The 23,314-nt window shown below is 36.9% G+C and overlaps 1 protein-coding gene across 1 annotated transcript in view; it reads right to left on the reverse strand.

Moving 5' to 3' along the window:
• The window catches only part of LOC150080861 (serine/threonine-protein kinase Nek7-like), a 137,780-nt gene that overhangs the window by 65,105 nt on the left and 49,361 nt on the right, over positions 1-23,314 (reverse strand). Inside the window, exon 4 of the mRNA XM_090380844.1 lies at positions 5,875-5,985. Coding sequence (XP_090236970.1) covers positions 5,875-5,985 — 111 coding nt within the window. The remainder of the gene's footprint in view (positions 1-5,874; positions 5,986-23,314) is intronic.

Consider the following 23,314-nt stretch of genomic DNA (forward strand, 5'->3'; position numbering starts at 1 on the left):
GGAATACATTTGCACATCTCCAGTCCGTGGGGACCTCCCCCGAGTCCAAGTATGCTTTCATAATTATGGTTAAGGGTTTGCTTACTTCCTTTGCCGCCTCCTTTTAAAGTAACTGGATAGATCCCATCCACCCCATGTGCCTTTCTTATGTTTAACTTCAACAATTTCTCCTTCACTTTGCTCTCAGTTATTGCAAAATCATTAAGCACCCTGCTACAATTTGATAACCTTCTGGCATTTTCAAACATTAATAACTCCTCATGTGTGAATGTAGATGCAAAATACTCATTCATTTTGTTTGCTATCTGAGTAGGATCATCAACAGTCGAACCATCGATATCAAGTGGACCAATCAGATTCATCCCCTTCCTTTTAGAGTTTATATAAGTAAAGAAATCCATGCTGTTTTTCTTAGCATCCTTTGCTAAAGATTTCTCGTAATCTGCCTTTGCTTATATATATATCATAGGATTCTGTGTCACCTGATAATTTATATGCATCCCATGCATTTTTCTTCTCTACCACGAGTCTCATTAGTTCATTTGACAACCATTTAGGCCTAAACCTTGAACAATATTTCTTAATTGGTATGAAACTTTTAGTAGCTGCCACGATTAATTCCTTGAATGCTTCCCACTTAGAATTTCTGTTGGTAACATCAACAGTTGGTTCCACTGTACAGAATTTAAAGTCTGTCTGAGACCACTGTAGTCACCTTTACAGAAGCAAAAACCCTTTCCTTTACCCCTGATGGTAATTATATCTTTAAGTAAATCCCACATCAGTACACTGTGCTCCCTGTCACCTAGTGGTTCCTTTTTTTTGCAAATTCTTAATACACGAATGATCACTGCTGATAACCAGATCCAGAGTATTACCCTCTCTAGTTGACTCTCGAACATGCTGCTGCAGAAAACAATCATCCAATAAATCCACAAAAGTCTTACTAGTGTGCGAGTGACCAACCCACAAGTTCCAGTCAATATCTGGGAAGTTAAAATCTCTCATTATAAGACATTCTGATTTACTTGCCCACTCTATTTCTCTGTACAATTGTTCATTGTACTCATTCGAGTCATTAGGCCTATAACACTCCTTCTCTTATTTTTGCTTTCACAGTGCTTAAGTCACACCAAACTGACTCAACAGTGCACTGTTCATCCATATCAACTGGATGCAGTTCTTTTGATTTTATGTTTTTCTTAATTAACAGAATAACACCTCCTCCCTTCCTACTCTGTCTATCCTTTCTGTACACATTGTACTCCCCAAATTCCAATTCTGCATTCCTAATATCTGTGAGACACCACATCTCTGATATCCCAACAATATCCGCCTTTGATGTCTTGACCAACACTTCAAATTCATTTACTATACTTCTAGCATTGGTATACATGAACCTATTCTTATTCTTGGTTGCCCTAACACATCCCATATATCCACCTGTTTCACGATGACTGCCATCAGTCCCTGAAACCCCCAGCACCTCTCACTCCAGGCCGCTGCTTATTCTAATAGAAGTAGTGCAAGAATTACCTTCACCTCTGCCTGCGGCTACTTTTAACCAAGTCGGAACTGCGGCTAGCAGTTTTTCGACCCACCTAACACTGCCTCGATAGCATCAGCAAATATTCTTGCACCCTTTCTATTTAGGTGTATCCCATCCCTGTAGAAGCAGTCCCTCCTGTTAACAAGCACAGACCACGCTGAAAATAATTCTACCCCTTGAGCCTTGCACATTCCCTCCAGGGTTGAATTGATTGACAAGGCTCTCATCATGTACTTCCTTCTATCGTGTCTGGGCAGAATTGCAGACACTTTCAAAATTAACCCTAACTCATGACTTTTTTTGCAACATTAAACCTGTACTTGTTAAGTAAATCTGAAGATCTCCTACTCTTAATGTCATTGGTGCCAACGTGTACAACAATATCACCCTTTGTGTCCTTAAAAGATGATATATGCTTCACAAGGTCATCAACTTTTGCCCCTGGCAGACATACGCTGGTCCCATTCCATCTATCCTTTTTACACAATATATTCCCCGTCTCCCTGACAATAGAGTCACCAACAATTACTAAATCCTGTGGGACCAGCGCATTCTGCCTTTGAGATTGCCGCTGTGTTGCCTGATCCTCAGGAGTGAGCTCTGGCATTCAGTTGGGCAGCTGAGAGCTTGATGGGCTCCTCATATTAAATGTTCTCTCTGATATCCCAACAATAACCACCTTTGATGTCTTGACCAACACTTCAAATTCATCAAATTTATTTACTATATTTCTAGCATTGGTATACGTGTACCTATTCTTATTCTTAGTTATCCTAACACATCCCATATACCCACCTGTTTCATGATGACTGCCATCATACAGATGTACAGAGAAACAATTGTATAGAGAAATAGAGTGGGCTAGTAAATCAGAATGTCTTATAATGAGGTTGCATATAACCACCCTGATTTTCCCTGTCAGAGACTTAGTAATTTAGAATAACTTCTTTTTGATCTTTTTTGGCTTCAAATCTCTGCACCCCATCCTGCCTAATTTGGCTGCTGCCTCTATAAATCTCCCAATTCCACTAATCACTTGGAACTCTTCAACTTCCTCTCTTTGAAGCTTGACTTTCTTCTCTTCAGAGCTTGACTTCTTGACCTTCGGTCCAACTTTCCTAACAGTGTGGTCATTTTCCTTGGTGATTTTAATGTTCAAACCTCCAGCTGGTTGAGATGCTGAGGCTTTTGTAATTACTAATTAGCTTGCTGAGATTGTTCAGTTACCTATTAGAATACCAGACTATCCTAATCACACAGCCAACACCCTTGACCTTTTTCTTACAAAGAATCCTTCCAAGTGTATGGTTGAGGAGATCACAACTTGGTGATGGTCTCTTCTCTAATGGAACCTTTCTCTTGTGGTTATTCTTAGCCTCCTGTTGTTTTTCATTATAAGAATGTAAACTGGGATGATCTACAAGATTCTTAGTCTTCTTTTCCTTGGTTGGATTACTGTTTTAATCTTCTGATGCTTTAATCTTTTAATCAATGTTTGCTAAGGTAGGGTCAGTAAAATGATTCTTGTAGTGATGAAATCTGTTCTTCCACTTCATCTTCCAGTCACGTAGCTCTCCGGGCAGCTTTTGTGGCCACCAACAAATTCCTCCAGCTGCACTGATCTTGTGCACTATGAATGGCATCACAAACTGTCATTCCCAGAAGTTCACTGATCATAAAAAAAAAAACCAATGAGGGAGTGTTGGCAATATGTCTGAAATGAACTTGCATGAAATATGAATAGGCTCAGTACAGCCAACTGCACTCTCTTATTCACAAGTGGACAAAAGTATTTATATAGAAAATTAACTTATACTTTAATTTCTACAATACTGTTCTATGGCTGAATTGGGGATTTAGTTTGGCAAACTTTCACAGGTCAAAAATGCTAAGTTTCTTTAAGCACATTAAATTCATGGACTTAGGATTCACAGCAATATATTTCTGTAAAATTTAAAGAAAACATGCATATATTGTTTTGCATGACAGTTATAATACAAAGGTGAATAACATCTTGCCAAAATACAGTTATCCGATATAGCTTAATCAACATGCAACACAATTACATTTAGGAGCAACCAATATTGAAATAACTAAAATAACTACTAAAATGGTGGCCACCAATATTTAAAACTTAGAATGCATACTATAACAAGTTACAACATGCATTTTCTTTTGAAAGTGTTCAGAAATCTTTTCTGAACATTTTCAACAAAATGTTTTAATGTAAAAGTTTCTCATGCAGCAAAGGACATTTTCACTGGAACCACCTTGATAATGCAGATCTTCAAATCCAAATTTGATGGTAGAAGCAAGATACAACCATTGAAAAGAATCAGTCTTATCTTGTCTGTCTTTTGTTCTGCAATCACATTGTAGAAGCAGACTATTAAAAGATTCATTTTTTGATCTTTCATCAATTTTCTTGATCCAAGCCAATGAACTTTCATGCGAAAAAGTGGTAGCACTGGTATCTGAAACTATGCAGAAATCCAACATCGTATTTAAAACAGAAAATCATGATCTTTTCTTTCAATACATAATATACTATAATATAATATAATATAATAAACAGTTGTGAGGATAGCTGGTTTATCTTTAAAGCGGACTTGAATCAATACAAATCACAATTCAAAACAAATTCCATTTATGGAATTTGTTCTGAAAAAAATTAATATTACCATTAATGGTTAATACACACAGGTTTTCACAATCTTTTTCCCTTTTATGAACATATTTCTTACTCTATTTTTTTAAAGCATTCTGTTTCTGTCAACAGCTGACACTCTTACTACTATGAGTAGTAGTAGTAGTAGTATTATTAAAAATGGGCAAGCAGTGAATATGTAAACTAACAAATGTTTGATGAGGACTATGACATAATTGTAACTGAACATATGAGGCAAGAAAAATGAAGGAAGTTAATGACTGTTAAACAATAAGCATGAACATTAATGAAGAATTTTATAATTAAAAATTCAGAAAATAAATATACAAGAGTATAATAATATGTTTGGCAACAAAAGCAAATGGGACACCTTAACAGTTCATATTATTGTTACTGCTGATGATGTATTGTCATAGTTGTTCTAACAGACCAACAGAAAAATGAAAGTAACTGCATTAACTGAAGTATTTTCTCTCAAAAAGATTAATGGAGGGCAGATTAAAAATGCTTTCAGTTCCATTTAAAGTTCAAGAGAAAAATCACATGCTTCTTTATACACTGGCAAATATAGCATAGGACAAAAAAAACGTTACCACTATAATGGGAAGAATTTTGTATTTGTATGTATATGCCTTACAATATACACCCACTATTTGATCTCCGTTTTCAGTGCAAACTGCCTCCTATCGTGACAGAGGCAGCACGTCTGGCTGTTTAAAGCAAAATTGGATAATTACTTATTGGAAATGGGAATAGTATGACTATTCCATTTTAATTTAATTATTACTTCATTTATGTATTTTTTAAAAGTTCACTTCCTTGCATCATTTGGTATTATTAATACTATTACATAAGTAGATCCATAAAAATTTGAAATAACTAAGTCTGATAAGTAATCAATGAGATTTCTGACATTTTCATTTTCTATAAAATTATATTTTGTTTTTATTTCTATACACTTTGACTAACTATTTGCTGATCCCTGTTTTAAGTTATAATATTGATAAGGTCCTAAAACTGTAAATTAATTGTCATCACAATTCTGTTTACACTAGCTCTGGGTCAGAGATTTTGAAAACATAGCATCCTATAACAGATTGCCAGATTTTGAAAGTCCAACTGTATTTTGAGTCCACCAAAAATAAGAAAATCAAGAAAATTCATTCCATAGGGATGACACAATTTATAAACACTCTCTTGAAAGGGTTAAGGGCTGAGTAAACTAAACACCAAGGGCACCTTTATGCTAAACACCAAGAGCACCTTTATGCTAAACACCAAGAGCACCTTTATTTTTGGAAAATATCCAAAAATTTTCCTTTTTATTATAATAAACTCTCAATACTCTTGTGGAAAGTGAAAGTCTATCTTAATTCAGAAAGAAATGGGTAAATGAAGTATGGAAGATGACATTGGTTATTCAGTTCTCTCTCTTTTTTTTTTGTTAATAATGTTACATAAGTTTGTTTCCTTTTATCATTTTGCCAATACTGATACTTGTGTCGATGCTGTTTATCATGCAGGTGAAATTCTATTACTTAAGTGACTACATTAACTTGTTACTGATCATGTTAACTAATAAATACAATGAAATTCTGGTTTAAATGTTTTGGATGGCCTTATACTGCACAGATTATAGGCTTAAAAAAAAAGTTACCTTAATCATGCGTGACAGATCACCAGCATCAGCCAACTCTAGAACAATGTTTAATTCATTGTCTTCAATGAATGATGCCAAGTATTTGATCACATTCGGATGATCAAGTTGCTAAAACAAAAGCAGAAAAACAATATTTAGATGCAATACTTATGTTACTTAAATTGAAAAGGGTTTAAATTTCATTATATTTCTAAAAAGTAACCAAATTAAACATTTCAATAAACCAATACAGGAACTCCCAACTTATGTAATACTCGACTTAATGCAAGTTTTTGCCAGCTGGTGCAAACTGAAAAAAAAATATGGAAACATATTTTGCATCTATAGGGATAAATGAAGGTATTGTGAAAATATCATAATGTGAACCCAATAACATAGTTAAATTTTTTTTTTTTTTTTTAAGGCAATATTTATAATGGAAATTGCACTACACTTTCATCGTTATCATATATGTTCCCATTATGAGAATCAATTTTCAATGCCTTTGTGATATTTTTCTAAAGCACGTTTCTGGAGGTCATTACCAAAAAACAATTTGCACTTTCTAGTTTAGTGGGCTTTTTTGTTAGTGCATTTAATTATAAACGGGTAGTAACACATTTGCGATAATACTGATAACTGCAGTTGTGTGGGTTTTTATGTTATTATGGTGAAATGTGTTCCCTTCACTGAAATCTGCAATCATATGAAAAAACAAATTTTCAGAAACTCCTCTTCATTCCTATTTACGTATTACAATGATGAAGGGAAAGAAACCAATGGAAAGTGCAAGTGGTGGTAGTGCCAGGAAACGAAACAAAATTGATTTAGAAATGAAGATGATTAATTAAGGAGTACAGAGCAGGACAAAGTTTGTCATCTATGGCAAGAGAATTAGGTCTCGCTGCTTCAACAGTGAATACTATTTTAAAGGACAGTGCATGTATAAAAGCACATGTCAAAAGATCAACGCACTTAAGATCAACAGTGTTCAGGTGCTATATCGAAGATGGAACAGCTATTAATAATATGGATGGAAAATCAGATTCAGAAGCAACTGCCCCTGAGTCTAATGATCATTCAAGCAAAAGCAACAAGTATCTATGAAGATATTAAGGATAAGTACAGCAAACCCCAAGCTAAGTTCATGGCAAGCAATGGATGGTTTAACAGGTTCAAGCATTGCACTGTTTTCCACAACATTAAAGCATGTGGTGAAGTTGCCAGTGCCGATTCTGCTGCTGCAGAGAAATTTTGTGATATGTTGGAAAAAATTATTGATGCTGACGAGACTGCTATGTATTAGAAAAAAATGCTGGATCGAACATACATTGCCAAAGAGGAAAAGACAATGCCAGGTTTCAAAAGATAGGGTCATGCTCTTGCTTGGGGCTAATGCAGTGGGAGATTACAGATTAAAACCACTGCTTGTGTACCATTCTGGAAATCCTCATGCATTTAAGGGAATCAATAAAGCCACCCTACTCATGCATTTCCGATCGAACCAGAGAGCGCGGATAATAATATCTCTTTGAGGATTGGTCTAAATGCTGCTTCATTCCCAAGGTTGAAAAATGTTGTAAAAACAACGACATTCTTTTCAAGATTGTGCTTCCATTAGATAATGCTCCTGGACATCCTACACATCTAGATGATTTCAATTCGAACGTGAGAGTCATATTTCTACCACAAAACATGACTTCACTCATCCAACCTATGGATCGGGGTGTTATTTCAAAGTTAAAAGCATTCCATTTACGCACATTTGCTCAGATATTGTCTGCAGTAGATGATGAGAAAAATTTTATGTTAGACTTTTGGAAATCTTACAATATTTACCACACCATCTTAAACATTAATAAGGCCTGGGCGGAAATTACTAAAAGTTGTTTAAATGGTGCATGGAAGAAAATATGCCCACAGCACATAAAAGGCTTCGAAGGATTTGAAAAAGACGAATCATATGAAGAGGTTACAGATAAGATTGTAAAGGCTGCAGAGCTACTTCAGTTGGAGGGTGATGCCAAAGATGTGGAGGAGTTAATAGAGGAAGAAGAGAAGGAATTATCTAACAAAGAACTTATTGACTTCGGGCAGCAATAGTGAAAGAAGAAAATGCTGACGAAGCTCAAGATGAACCAAATGAGGAGCCGAGATGCTTCATCATCAGAGATATGGTAATAGCATTTCGTGAAATTGCATCGGCAATGGTAAGGTTTGCGAAGATGAATCCTGACAACCAATGATTCTTAAAAGTTAACAGAGGGGTGAATGATATGCTTGCTTGCTTGCTACAAAGAAATCCATGATGAAAAGAAAAAAGCCACCATCCAATCATCCATTAATATGTTCTTTTGTAAGGTTGAGCAGCCGATCCCTTCTAAATCTCCACAGCCCTCAACCTTCACAGCTGCATACTTATCAGCTGAAGACGCCGATTCTGGCAACGATGCTCAAGAGGTAAAACTTACTGATGTTATGCCAGTCTCCTCTTTTGTAAACTGGCCAGCAAAAACTTACATAAAGTCAAATTTGCATACATCAAGTATTACTTAAATCAAGTTATTACAAATTTCGAAGTGCACTGCTGGGAAGTTCCTGTACTTTTTTATACAAAGTATACAGTGCTCTTTTGGGACGGTACGCAACGGTACGGCATACCGGCACCTTTATTTACAGTGACATGTGACATTTGGATGCAGTGCACTTCGAAATTTTTAATATTCCGTAAATTTTTTTCACATGTCTACCTACTATTCAAATAAGCTTAAAATTATTTAACTAAATTTGCATTTTTCACTGCCTATTGTTAAGATATTTTCTACATAAAACTGTATAACCATTTTTATAATTCTAAATTACTCAGTCGTACCTCTGTTTAACGAAGTCCTTTTATAGTGAATTATTCTGAATTCCCCTTGGAAGTAACATTTAAAATACTTTCCATTGAGCAAAGAAAATTTTCATATAGCGAACCGAGAGAATTAACTCAGTACACACTGTTCTGGCCTTTGGGCAATTTAGGCAATAAGTGATGCTGCATGCATTAAGAGAGCTAAAGGGATTACCATTCTACGACTTACTGGTACCTGGTAAAACATATCTGACCACCTGTCCCACATACGAAGAAATCGCACTGGTCAACAGCGAGCAGATCAAGGGGTATTCCCAATGAGCTCTGGTCCACCTTCTATTGCAGTGGTGTCCAAACGTTTCCTGTACATGGGCCATATTAAAAAAACAATTCAAAGTTAGATTTCTTTATGCTGTTTTAGTTGACTTTCCAGGCGAAAATAATCATCTGTTGTTTCGCGGAAGTGCGTTAGACATTTTTCCGTAAATTTTCCCCATCTCTGTTTACATGGTCACAGTACCTGAATAATCAAATGATACTGACATTTTGAATAGTTTCAAAAAAAAATTCAAATTTAAGAACTAATGACAACATCAATGACGAGAGAAGGAAAACTAGGACAACGAAGGTATTAAACCTTCTAAATGTGAATTGTCGCCATTTGGTGAAAATGAAGTTAGAAAACTGTCAATTAGGTTACAGTTAAATGAAAGAAATACAATTCATGGATTTTTGGGAATACCTAATTGAAAAGATGGACGCTCTGAGTACGATACTAATTTCATTGAGTCAATGTGAATGAGAATTTTCACAAATGAATCTGTTCACCAGCCCAACAAGAGCTTCACTGATGACAAAAAGTTTCTCTACTATTGTTTCTTAAAACTGTAGGCCCACTGCTGACCCGCTTTGATCCAGCAAAATATGCCGATTTGTGGCTGCTTCGGAAACGTCATTCAGCAACCGACACACAAAGAGGAAGAAAAGAAGTTGGCATAGGGTGTCAGATGAGAACTTAATAAAAATTTAGTTCCACTTTATTATGAAATTATTTTTACTTATGTTATTTATTTTTACTTATTATTTTTAGGGTTCGTAGTCTAACGAAAGACCCTTATGTCACTCGGTTGTCTCTCCGTCTGTCACAGCATTGTATCTCTGGAACCACTCATCCTATTGACTCGAAATTTTGCATGGGTTTGTACATCATGTGGGCCAACATAATGCCATATTGATCGTTGTTGACAAAAATTTGTCTGAGAAACGGAGGAGTAAAATGTGGGGGGGGGGGGGGGAAACATCGACAACCTATATACACCATTGGAAAGAGCTCAATGAGTAGTTTTAAAATATAATTTTAAAATATTTTAAAAATTAAAAAGGGCAGTGCCAGACAGGAAAATGGCTAATTTTTGTGTTCCCCCCTATTTTCGTCACTAATGGAGCTAAAAATTTAAAAATAACATTAGCTATGCATTATTCGATGCTTATCACGGGAAAACTATTCTGATGAAAATACATCATTTACTTTTTGTGTTAAAATTAAAAAAAAAAAAAAAAAAAAAATTTTTATTGCACTTCGATAGTGCACTTCTTTGTACTAAGTAACTCTCCTTTTGGTGACAAAAAGGTTGCTAAATAGTTAGTTAATAATTCTATAAAGGTCATTTATAAATTTTGTGATGAGAAGTATTTTCAAAGCTGGAGTTGTTCCGGCAAGTTGGTACTCAGACAGCCAGTGTTGAGGCAACAATGGTGGGTAGGCACCTGCGCACTTGCACAGCCCTCAACTGCCAGTCACTTTTCTTCCAAGAGTTTCATTGCTTTTCCAGGAAGAAGCTGGAGTTATTTCTCCCACTCTTTTCATTCACAACAACTTGAAAGACTCAAATGAATAACATTTTTGTTAGTTCCTCAGTTTTAGGCCAAACTGGTGTACTAGAAACATTTTTCAGTTACCATAAAGCTCTCTATTTGAGATACTACACTAACGACCATTCGTGACTATGGACCCTTCATCCTGAGTGCCCGGCTCTCAGAAGTTGACCGATTTATTTACTTATTTTACTTATTTTTTTTATATGCTTGAATAATAAATTTATGCTTAATAAACTGTGTTAATATACTAAATTTGTTGTTCTTAATCCAAAAACATGACTACTAAAGTAACAATATCAGGAAAAAAAAAAAAATTTTAGTACTTTTCATATCCTTTTAATTTTCAATTTTTCCTGATAGCAAAGAATGAGTAGTGGCACCTATTTTTTTACAAAAAAAAAAAAAAAAAAAGCACTGCAAATATGCACTGTTGTTCACCTTTTAAAACTGGAGAATTTCTTCTTCATCAAAATCAAAACAAAACAGAATTAGTGGACTTTGTGTTGCATAGTTATAGTGAGTTTGTGGGAAGTAAACTTCTGAATTGACAGGTTCTTACGGCAAGCAAGCTTCCATATCAAAGCAATGTAAACAATGCTTTGATATGGAAGCCAACTTGCAGTACAATATTAAACAGGCAATAATAAACAGACAGGAAAGAATTACTTGGTTACATAATCAAAGATTTTCCATTTACAAGTATCATCATCATCAGCCATTTTCAATCCACTACAGGATGAAGACCTCTCCAGCAACTTTCCAGTTCCTTCTGTTTTGTGCAATAGATATCCATTTACTACTCACAAACTCATGAATTTCATCTGTCCACCTGTGTCATTGTCTTCCAGGTTTTCTTCTAGCCCCTCTTTGAGCTATGTGTCCTGCCCAAGACCATTTTAGTTCTTTAGTTTTGATAAGAATGTCCTTTACTTGAGTTTGCTGCCTAATCGAAGCATTTCTCTTCTTATCTAACAGTCTTATTCCCAATATAATTTGTTCCATTCTTCACTGTGTCGTTCTCAGCTTCTCTTCCATTCTTTTGGTGAGTGCCCAAGTTTCACTTCCATATCACAGTGGGGAGTATACATTGGTTCATTATTTTACGTTTCAGACAAATTGGGATATTGTTCTTCAGTATTTGACTATATTTCCTGAATGCTATCCATCCAAAATTTATTCTTCTCTTGACTTCCAGCCATTTATCATTATTACAGCCAATGACTTGTCCCAGATAAGTATATTTAAGTATATCCAGATAAGGATATTTAACCCCGGGGGCTCACATCTGGTGAGTATGGGCTTGGCACACCTAGGGTTCTGAGCTGGATATCATCATTCTTCTCTTTCTTGGTGATCCCCTTCTACTTCTGACTCTTTTCTCTCTCAGGGTAATTCAGAAAATTTTTTTTTTTTTTTTTTTGGCTGGTGCAGCATAAGCCTTAGGCTTCCTTGCACCATATGGATAATAATAATAATAATAAATCATGTATAAGCGAATTCTGTTCGTGTTATATACGATATCATTCCCCTATTTATAAATCGTGTATGATCAAATTCGTGTATTGTAAACACGAATGTCAATTGTAAACACGTGTTATACGAGGACTGACTGTACTTGTTTCTACATGCAACTTGTGTATACGTTGAGCTGCCAGACTTACGTTGGCAAAAATGAAACTCTGTTATATTTTTTATTACATTGTTAGAAATTGAAAAAGATTTCACCTATCTCATGAGTTCCTTAAGAAGAATAGCTAATTTTTTTAAATCTTCCAGTGCAAAAGTTATTTTTTTCTTTTTTTATTCTGAAGCATTGGCATTCTCTCTCTCTCTCAAACTGAGCACGTGAATGCAGTGACTTGAAGATGCATAGCACCTTCACTAGGAAATCAGGGTTTTACATTGTTAGTAAATAAGGCGATTTTTTTCAGTGACATGTTGTTGTTGGTATTGGATTTAACGACACAAGAGCTACTAAGGCCAGATTGTGTCTGTTCATCGTTTATTCACAAGAAGTATATCATTAGAGATTAGAGATGTTTAGATACAATATGACTCCACCTTTTCAATTACTGCTCCTTCAATCATTATATCCCTTTCTGTGGCATACTTGTTCATCATTACTTTTGTTTTAGCCATATTCATCTTTAGTCCAAAATCCTTACTAACTCTGCATAACTCACTAAGATTTTCCTCTAATTCTTTGGAATCGTGGCTTATGACCACAATGTCATCTGCAAATTGTAAATGGTTTAGGTACCCTCCATTCACATTTACCCCTTTCTGTGACCAGTCTAATCTTCTTAAAGCTCCCTCAAGGGCAACTGTAAACAACTTCAGAGATATGTTGTTTACAGCTGCCTTTCGAACTCTAAACTTTAAATTTCATATACTGTCTTTGTCCAGTCCAATAAAGGAGTTAGCATTCTCGTATATTTTCTTCAAAATCATAATATATAGGGTATCTATGCCATGTCTTTCCAGTGCCCGAAACAGTGCCTTATGCTGTATTATCAAATGCCCTTTCATAATCCACAAAATGCCAGGCATAATGGTGTTTTATATTCATTTGCTTTCTCCATTAGCTGTGATATTACGTGAAGGTGATCCATAGTTGAGAATCCTGTCCTAAAGCCAGCTTGCTCTTTCGGTTGATTCTCATCAAGTATTCTTTCTAATCTGTTAGTAATGACCCTTGTGAACAACTTGTAGATATGGGATAACAAGCTAATTGGTCTATAATTTCCAATTTCTGATTTATCTCCTTTCTTATGCAGCAAAACTATGATTGCATTATTCCACTGCATAGGCATCACACCTTTTCTAATGCTTTGTGAAGAGCCTTGCCAGTTTTTGTGTTATGTCTCTTCCTCCCAATTTTAACAACTCTACAGTAACTTCATCTTCCCCCGGGGCTTTCCGATTCTTCATTTTCTTCAATGCATGTTCTACCTCATCAGGAAGAATATCGGGTATGTCGTATGTGTTGCTACTTTGCAATCCATCTTCCCCACTGCTGGTATCATTCCCTCGCTCCTTGTATAATTCTCTATAGTAGTCTTCTGCTATTTGAATTATGCCTTCTCTGCTGTTTATAAGTACACCGTCACTATTCTTCAGTTTCAGTATCATTTGTCTTTCTGTGTTCCTGCTCATGGCTGCTGATTTAAATCCTTTGTTTTCTCTTAATGCTTGTTCTACTTTTCTTGTGTTAAATCTTGTTATGTCCTCTCTGAGTCTCTTTCTAATGGCTTTGCATAACTCAGTATACTCAATTTTCTCCCTGTCAGTGTTTTTCTTGCTCTTCATTTGTCGTCTTTGGTTCATCATGACAAGTGTTTCTTGACTAATTTTTTCTTATTTGGATTTCTGTTTCCCTATAGGTTTCTTGGGCTTTATCACTTTCAGAAAGTTGTAATATTCCTCGTCGATATCTTGGTCCTGAGCAGTCTGCAGAAGCTCAAACTTGTTCTTAAGTTCCTGTACATACTGCTTTTTCTCCTCCTCTGTTATTTCAAAGACCTTTGTATTATTTACTCGAGTCAGTTTTTTCCTTTCCTTTCCTACATCTTACCATTCTGTGATCACTTCCAACATTTACCTTATTCAGGACGGTAACATCATTCACAATATATCTTCTGTTAGTGAGGATGAAGTCGATTCATTAATTGGATCCAAATGGATTAATCCAAATGGATTAACTAGTTGTTAATCCATTTGGACTCTTCCATGTCCACTTTCTCTTCACCCTTTTCTTGAAAAAAGTGTTCATTACTGACATTCCTTGAGATTCTGCAAATTCCACAAGTCTTTCACCTCTTTCATTTCTTTCACCAATTCCAAAATTTCCTATAGTTCCTCTTTCTGCGCTGTTTTGCCTTTTTCCAACCTTAGCATTGAAGTCCCCCATAATAATAGTGTAGTGGGTTTTCTGCTCATCTAGAAGACTCTCAATTTCAGTGTACATTTCTTCAACCTCTTCATCATCATGGCTCGATGTTGGTGCATAAATCATTATAATCTTTAGCTTGTACCTCTTAGAAATCTTGAGTATTAGTCTTGACACCCTTGGTGATGTACTTTTGAATTCCAAAATGTTGTTTTTAAAATCTTTATGGACCAGAAACCCAACTCCACCTTCACTCCTTTCACTGTTTCCATTGGTGTACAGCAGATTTCCACTTGATAAACTTATAAGTGATTCATTTCTTCTTCTTGTTTCAGCCAAACCGATGATATTCCAATTCACATTTTCTAATTCCTTTTCCAGCTCTAATATCCTATCTTCACCGATGAGTGATCGTACGTTATAACAGGCCAAGTTCAATTTCCGTGCATGGCAGCCTGGTCGTACCCAGAGATTCTTAGCACCCTCTGCCTCCACTCTGATCCTCTCGCTGCTGTAAGAGGGAGAGTGAAAGCTGCTGGGGACTGAGGGCCATTTGTATTGTTGTGCTCTCATTGCTGGAGGGTTTGGTCTTTTCCTCTTCGCGCTGACCAGGCATCTTGAAGACGCCTGGTCAGCGTGATCAGCCTGGTCACCATCTATCGGGTATGTCATATGTGTTACTAATTTGTAATCCATCTTCCCCACTGCTGGCATCATTCCCTTGCTCCTTGTATAATTCTCTATAGTAGTCTAAATCTATTTGAATTATGCCTTCACTGCTATTTATAAGTACACCTGGCGGCTGATTAAAATCCTTTGTTTTCCCTTAATGCTCGTTCTACTTTTCTTGTGTTACATCTTCTTATATCCTCTCTGAGTCTCTTTCTAATGGCTTTGCATAACTCAGTATACTCAATTTTCTCCTTGTCAGTGTTTACCTTGCTCTTCATTTGTTGTCTTCAGTTTATCATGACAAATGCTTCTTGACTAATTTTTTCTTCTTTGGATTTCTTTTTACTTGTAGGTTTCTTGGGCTTTATCACTTTCAGAAAGTTGTAACATTCCTCGTCGATATCTTGGTCCTGAGCAGTCTGCAAAAACTCAAACCTGTTCTTAAGTTCCAGTACATACTGCTTTTTCTCCTCTTGTTATTTCAAACACCTTTGTATTATTTACTCGAGTCAGTTTTTTTCCTTTCTTACATCTATTTCAAGTGTGCATCTTACCATTCTGTGATCACTTCCAACGTTTACCTTGTTTAGGACAGTAACATCATTCCGAATATATCTTCTGTTAGTGAGGATGGTCTATTTCATTAGTTGTTAATCCATTTGGGCTCTTCCATGTCCACTTTCTGTTCACCCTTTTCTTGAAAAAAAAGAGTTCATTACTAACAATCCTCGAGATTCTGCAAATTCCACAAGTCTTTCACCTCTTTCATTTCTTTCACCAATTCCAAAATTTCCTATCTTCCCCTTTCTGCACTGTTTTGTCTCTTTCCAACCTTAGCATTGAAGTCCCCCATAATGATAGTGAAGTGGGTTTTCTGCTCATCTAGAAGACTCAATTTCTGTATACATTTCTTCAACCTCTTCATCATCATGGCTTGATGTTGGTGCATAAATCATTATAACCTTTAGCTTTTACCTCTTAGAAATCCTGAGTAGCAATCTTGACATCCATGGTGACGTACTTTTGAATTCCAAAATGTTGTTTTTTATATCTTTATGTACCAAAAAGCCAACGCCACCTTCACTCCTTTCACTGTTTCTATTGGTGCACAGCAGATTTCCACTTGATAAACTTATAAGTGATTCATTTCTTCTTTTTTCGGCCAAACAGATGATATATTCCAATTCACATTTTCTAATTCCTTTTCCAGCTCTAATATCCTGTCTTCACCGATGAGTGTTGTTACGTTATAACAGGCCAAGTTCAGCTTCCATGCATGGCAGCCTGGTCGTACCCAGAGATTCTTAGCACCCTCTGCTTCCACTCTGATCCTCTCGCTGCCGTAAGAGGGAGAGTGAAAGCTGCTGGGGACTGAGGGCCATTTGTATTGTTGTGCTCTCATTGCTGGATGGTTTGGTCTTTTCCTCTTTACGCTGACCAGGCGTCTTGAAGAGAACCACTCTACACGTTCGTTGCCACCTAAGTGACGTAACAGGGCTTACCATCGAGAAGGTGTGCATGAGTGGATTTTAGGGAGGCAGGCCAAACGGACTTCTCCTAAATCTGCTGAAATAGAAAGATATTGGATCCATCAGTGTTTTAGAATGCGTGTCTGATAACGCACAGAATGCCTGTTTCCCTCTAAGTCTCTTTACAAGTATAGCATTAATAAAAGTGATGTTGAGTTACATTATCACCTATGCCTGTATGTTTTGGTTTCGTAACCTAACAATGGATTAGTACTTTTTTCATGGTTTATTATGCACATTAATAAGATGTAAATTTTTAAAAGAAAGAGCAGAAAAAGAAATAATTAAAAAGTAGACAGTGTAAAATCTGTGTTTATCAACACAGATTTTACTGTAATCCACACTATGCAAGATGCAAAAAAATGACTGCAAAAAGGGAGTAGACATACAGCAAATATATGGTTAGCATAAATTTTCTGGGGGAAGAAAAGCAAAGTTGACTTGCACACCAGAATATATACAGTAAGCTTTCAAATATTAATTTTTTAATGATTTACAAAATTAAACACTACTGTACTGTAAAAGGATTGTTAGGAGATTCAACAAAAAAATGTCTTAAATATGGTTGACCCAAGAAACAATTCAAGCAACAAGTAATGCTGAAGAGGTGCTGACTGCTACCTGCATACAAAAAAAAAAAAATAAATAAATAAATAAAAAAATAATAATAATGCAAAAATTAATTTCAGATTAATAAATTCCAAACAATTGTTTGTTAATGAGACCTTAAAAACCTAATTCTTTAGGATTGGATATTCTACATTAGTACCTGGTTTTTCTAACAATTCCATTAAGATCTTATGTTTTATGAGCATTTGGAAGGGTTCAGTAGTCTTTGGGGTTTCTTAGAATTCGTTCATTCGAAATACCTGTCCAGCTCAGCCTTAAATTTATTTAGGCTATCAACTTCCACAACAAGGGATGGAAGTCTGTTCCACCAACCAACTACATGCTGGCTAAAGGCAAATTTCCGCACATCTATCCTATATCTGTCTTTCCTCAATTTGAATTTATGCCCTCTCAGATGATTATTCTGAGCAAGAGGAAGAATCCCGTCAGCATTGAGCATGCTCAAACCATTCAAGGCTTTATACACCTCTACCAGATCACCTCGCTGGTGCCTAGTCTCCAGACACTGTAATTAGCAAAACTTAAGCCTTCCTTCGTAAGAGCAACCCTTTGTTCCATTCACAAATCTTGTTGCCCTTCTCTGTACTCTTTCCACCTGCTCTACATCCTTCTTGAAATGAGGCCTCCAGACCTGTATACAAAGTCTCACGGTACTCAAAGTGTGGCCTGACCATTGCCTTATACAAGGGAATAATCACTCCTTATCCCTGCTAGAAAAATTCCTGTATATCATTGACAAGACACCATGAGTTACTCTTGCAGCCCATCTGCACTGCTCAGAAAATGTCATATCTACCTGCACAATTACCCCCAGGTCCTTTTCATTCTCTACCACTGTCAGTGTAGTACCACAGAGTTGATACGTTGATCTGGGGTTACTGTTTCCCATATGTAGTACTTTACATTTGTCAATGTTAAACTTCATTTGCCACCTCTCCGCCCATCTGCTCAACCTTTCCAGATCCTGTTGCAGCAGGATACTGTCAGTAGTATCCTTGACAACCCTGCCAACCTTTGTATCATCTGCAAACTTGGACATTAAGCTTAATATACCATCATATATAAATACAGAAAACAACAATGGACCCAACACTGAACCCCGAGGGACTCCACTAATAACATTAGTCCACAATGAGCAGTGTCCATTGATTACATTCTCTGTCTTCTCCCCCTCAAACATCCCTTTATCCATAGCAGCAATTTGCCTCCAATGCCATACTGCTCTAATTTGTGCAGCAGTCTTTCATGTGCAACAGCATCAAAAGCCTTTCTAAGATCCAAATATATAATATCAAAGTTATTCCCTGCATTCAGTTCTTTTGTGACTGCATCATAGTATCCAATCAAATTGGTCAGGCAAGACTTTCCCTTAACAAAACTATGCTGTGTCCGAGCTATAACTGAAGTCTTGTCTAGATGATGCAGCAGTGCTTCTTTAACCAGTGCCTCCATTAATTTTCCTGGAACAGAAGTTAAACTCACAGGTCTATAATTACTTGGGTCAGCCTTTGATCCTTCTTTGTGAATTGGGGTCATATTTGCACATCTCCAGTCTATGGGTACCTCCCCTGAGTCCAAAGAAGCTTTCATAATTATGGCTAAGGGTTTGCTTACTTCCTTTGCTGCCTCCTTTAATATAACTGGTTAGATCCCATCCACCCCAGGTGCCTTTTTTATGTTTATCCTCAAAAATGTCTCCTCCACTTTCCTCTCAGTTATTACAAAATCATTTGGTTCACTGCCAGAATTTACTTCACCTCTGGCATTCTCCGTCCTGAATAACTCCTCATGTGTGAATGTAGATGCAAAATACTTGTTTAGTTTGTTAGCCACCTGAGCAGAATCATCAACAGTTGAACCATCAATATCCAGTGAACCAATCTGATTCATCCCTTTCCTTCTAGAGTTTACATAGGTAAAGAACTGTTTTCTGTTTTTATTTGCATCCTTTGCCGAGGATTTCTCATAATCTGACTTTGCCTGCCTAATCACCTTTGTGACTTGGTTACAGACCAGCTTATATCTATCATAGGCTTCTGTGTCATGTGTTAATTTATATGTATCGCATGCATTTTTCTTCTCTGCTATATGTCTCATTAGTTCATCTGACATTCATTTATGCCTAAACCTTGAACAATATTTCTTAGTTGGTATGTAAAGCTTAGTTGTTGTTGTTATTTGGTTTTTAGGAGCATTAGCAACTAAGGCCATATTGCTTCGGTGGTCATTCCCTGACCTTTCCGCACTTGGTGGTCACAGGCTCGAACCCTGATCTAATCAAGAAGTGTGTGCAATGCACTGCTGCTCCTGCCCACCTGGCTACGGAGGCACCAGTAAAGCCTAGTAGCTTCCAAGATAATTTCTTTGAATGCTTCCCATTTTGAATTTGCTGTTGGTAACATCATCAGTGGGTCCCACTGTATAGAATTTAAGTACTGTCTCAGACCTTCGTAGTCACCTTTATGAAAGCAAAAACCCTTCCCTTTACCCCTGATGATAGTTATCTCTTTGAATAAATCCCACTTCAGCACACTGTGATCACTGCCACCTAGTGGTTCCTTTATCAGCAGATTCTTAATGCATGAAGAATCACTACTGATAATCAGATCAAGAGTATTACTCCCTCTAGTTGCCTCCCAAACATAACGATGGAGAAAACAATCATCCAAAAAATCCAGAATGTCTTGCTAGTGTGTGAGTGACCAACCACAAATTCCGGTCAATATCTGGGAAATTAAAATCCCCCAGCCCAACCCCCACAACACACTCCTACTCTCAATTTTGATCTCCCAATGCTTAGGTCACACCAAATTGACTCGACACTGCACTCTCTCCAGCGATGTGGACTGGCTTCACTTCCTTGGATTTTATGTGTTTCTTAACTAATAGCATAACCCCTCCTCCCTTCCTATCCTGTCTGTACACATTGTACTACCCAAATTCTAGTTCTGCCTTCCTTATATCTGCATGACACCACGTCTCTGATATCCCAACAATATCTGCCTTTGATGTTTTGAGCAACATCTCAAATTTATCAAATTTATTTACCAAACTCCTAGCATTGGTGTACACACAAGTATACATGCACCTGTTCCTATTCTTAGCTACTCTAACACAACCCATGTATTTACTTGTACCGCAATGACTCCCAGCAGTCTCTGAACTACCCTGCATCTTGTTTTCCAGGCTGCTGCTCATTACAATAGAAGCAGTGCAAAAATCACTTTCACCTCTGCCAGAGGCTACTGTTAATCTATTAGTCCTTGTATCCCCCCAAGCTAGCAGTTTTCCAACCCACCTAACACTGCCTCGATAGCATCAGCAAACATTCTTGCACTCTTTCTATTTAAGTGTATTCCATCCCTGTAGAAGCAATCTCTCCTGTTAACAAGTACAGTCCAGGCTGAAAAAAAATTCTACCCCTTGAGCCTTGCACAATCTTTCCAGGCCGAATTGATCGACAAGGCTCTTATCATATACTCCCTCCTATCATGTCTGGGCAGAATTGCAGACACTTTCAAATTCAAACCTAATTCACGGCTTTTTTTCAACTGTGACCTGTACTTGTTAAGTTATTCCGCCGGTCTCCTACTCTTAATATCATTAGTGCCAACATGTACAACAACATCACCTTTTGTGCCCTTAAAAGATGATATCCGCTCTACAACGTCACCAACCTTGGCCCCTGGCAGACATACCCTAGTCCTGTTCCACCTATCCTTTTTACATACCATGTTCCCCGTTTCCTTGACAATAGAGTCACCAACAACTACTAGTTCCTGTGGGACAGCACATTCTGTCTTGGGGGTTGCCGCTATGTTGCGTGATGATCAAGTGCAAGCTCTGGCATTGATGTGGGCAGCTGAGAGCTTCATGGGCCCCTCAATTTAGATCCTTCGAGGTCATCCACCCTGTCCTTTAAGCTCTCATATATAATTTAGATCCTTCGAGGGCATCCACCCTATCCTTTAAGCTCTCATATAGGCCCATAACAACGCTGAGTTGTTGCCTGATTTCCTTACACTCCTTACATTGCGCACACATAAAGACATCCCCATGGCAATATCATGTCCCATACCCGATTGCTCCACAAACACCATGATTTAATTAACATGATTTAAACATGATTTAAATTTCAATAAAATTTCAATTTCAGTACAAAATTACAACCCTAAACTTGTATCCCAACACAGTTATAACACTATATATCTATATATATTTTTCAGTATCGAGTATTATCTACGTGTTCCATTTATATAACTTCCGTATCAAGTTATGCATTAATTTTAATTATGTTACGTTTGTAAAATCTAAGTCGTTATATGTATTTAGTTAAAAAGTACATATTTAATTGACAATGAAGTTTAACAAGATTAATAGATTTTACTGATTAATTGACAATATTATATAATATACTAAACTATACTAATCTAATGCTATCTAGTTCGGAATGCTCCCCCTCTCCCTCTCTCTCTGTGAGATATTACTCATTAGTAGTGTAATACTATGGAAGCTTATTGTGTGATAACCTTATATTATTAGTATTAATATAGAAGTATGGTGAAAGGAAGCCACAGTCTTTTGCTGCACCAACAAAAAAAAAAAAAAAGAAAATTATAAAATACAAATTATGCACTTCTCTACTCATGTAGGTAACTATCAAAGGCGACCTTTGAATTTTTTCAAATTATCAGCCTTAACTACCTGCGGAGGCAACTTATTCCAGTAATCAACAACTCACTAGCTAAAAGAAAAACTTCCTACAATCTAGTCTAAAACCTCTTTATTTATTATTTGAAAATATGGCCCCTAGTTCTGGAATTCTTTTTAACAGTGAAAATTTCACCTTCTCTCATTTTACTAATCCCTCTCAGAGCCTTATAAACTTCAATCAGGTCCCCCTCTAAGGTGCCTGGTTACCAAGTTCTGTAGCCCATAAAATTGAGTCTTTCCTCATACAATCGCCATTTTGTTGATTTAATCATGCATGCAAGAAGCTAAATATCTTTTTTTAGATAAGGTCTCCATACATGGACACAAGTATTCCATGGTCTTATATGAGAGAGAGAGAGAGAGAGAGAAAGAGAGATTGCCATTGTACTAAGCCTCTTTAATCAAAAGTTATTTTGTTCTGTTTGCCAATCTCTTCATAAGAAAGGCATGTAACTGTAGCTCTTAGCATTAGCATTAGTAGAGGCATGTGATGCAAGAAAGCAAGCTTATGTAGCATCAGCCAAAAAAAAAATAAATAAAAAATAACCACTTCCACTTCACCCCTCTGTTCGTTCGAGATACCTGTCCAGCTGAGCCTTAAACTTATTTAGGCTATCAACTTCCACGACAAGGGATGGAAGTCTGTTCCACCAACCAACCCGCTGGCTAAAGGCAAATTTCCTCACGTCTATCCTACATCTGTCTTTTCTCAATTTGAATTTATGCCCTCTCAGGTGATTTTTCTGAGCAAGAGGAAGAATCCCATCAGCACTGAGCATGCTCAAACCAATCAAGGCTTTATACACCTCAATCAGATCACCTCGCTGGTGCCTAGTCTCCAGACACTGTAATTTGCAAAACTTAAGCCTTTCTTCTTAAGAGCACCCCTTTGTTCCATTCACCAATCTTGTTGCCCTTCTCTGTACTCGTTCCAGCATCCCTACATCCTTCTTGAAATGAGGCCTCCAGACCTGTATACAGTACTCTAGGTGTGGCCTGACCATTGCCTTATACAAGGGAATAATCACCCCCTTATCCCTGCTAGAAAAATTCCTATATATCATCGACAATACACCATGAGCTACTCTTGCAGCCCATCTACACTGCTCAGAAAACCCAGGTCCCTTTCATTCTCTACCACTGTCAGTGTAGTACCACAGAGTTGATACGTTGCTGTTTCCCCATATGTAGTACTTTACATTTGTCAATGTTAAAAACTTCATTTGCCACCTCTCAGCCCATCTGCTCAACCTTTCCAGATCCTGTTGCAGTAGCATAGTGTCAGTAGTGTCC

This window comes from Mastigoproctus giganteus, chromosome 9 (assembly GCF_048544385.1).
Source record: "Mastigoproctus giganteus isolate SK-2022 chromosome 9, ASM4854438v1, whole genome shotgun sequence".
NCBI classification, from domain to species: domain Eukaryota; kingdom Metazoa; phylum Arthropoda; class Arachnida; order Uropygi; family Thelyphonidae; genus Mastigoproctus; species Mastigoproctus giganteus.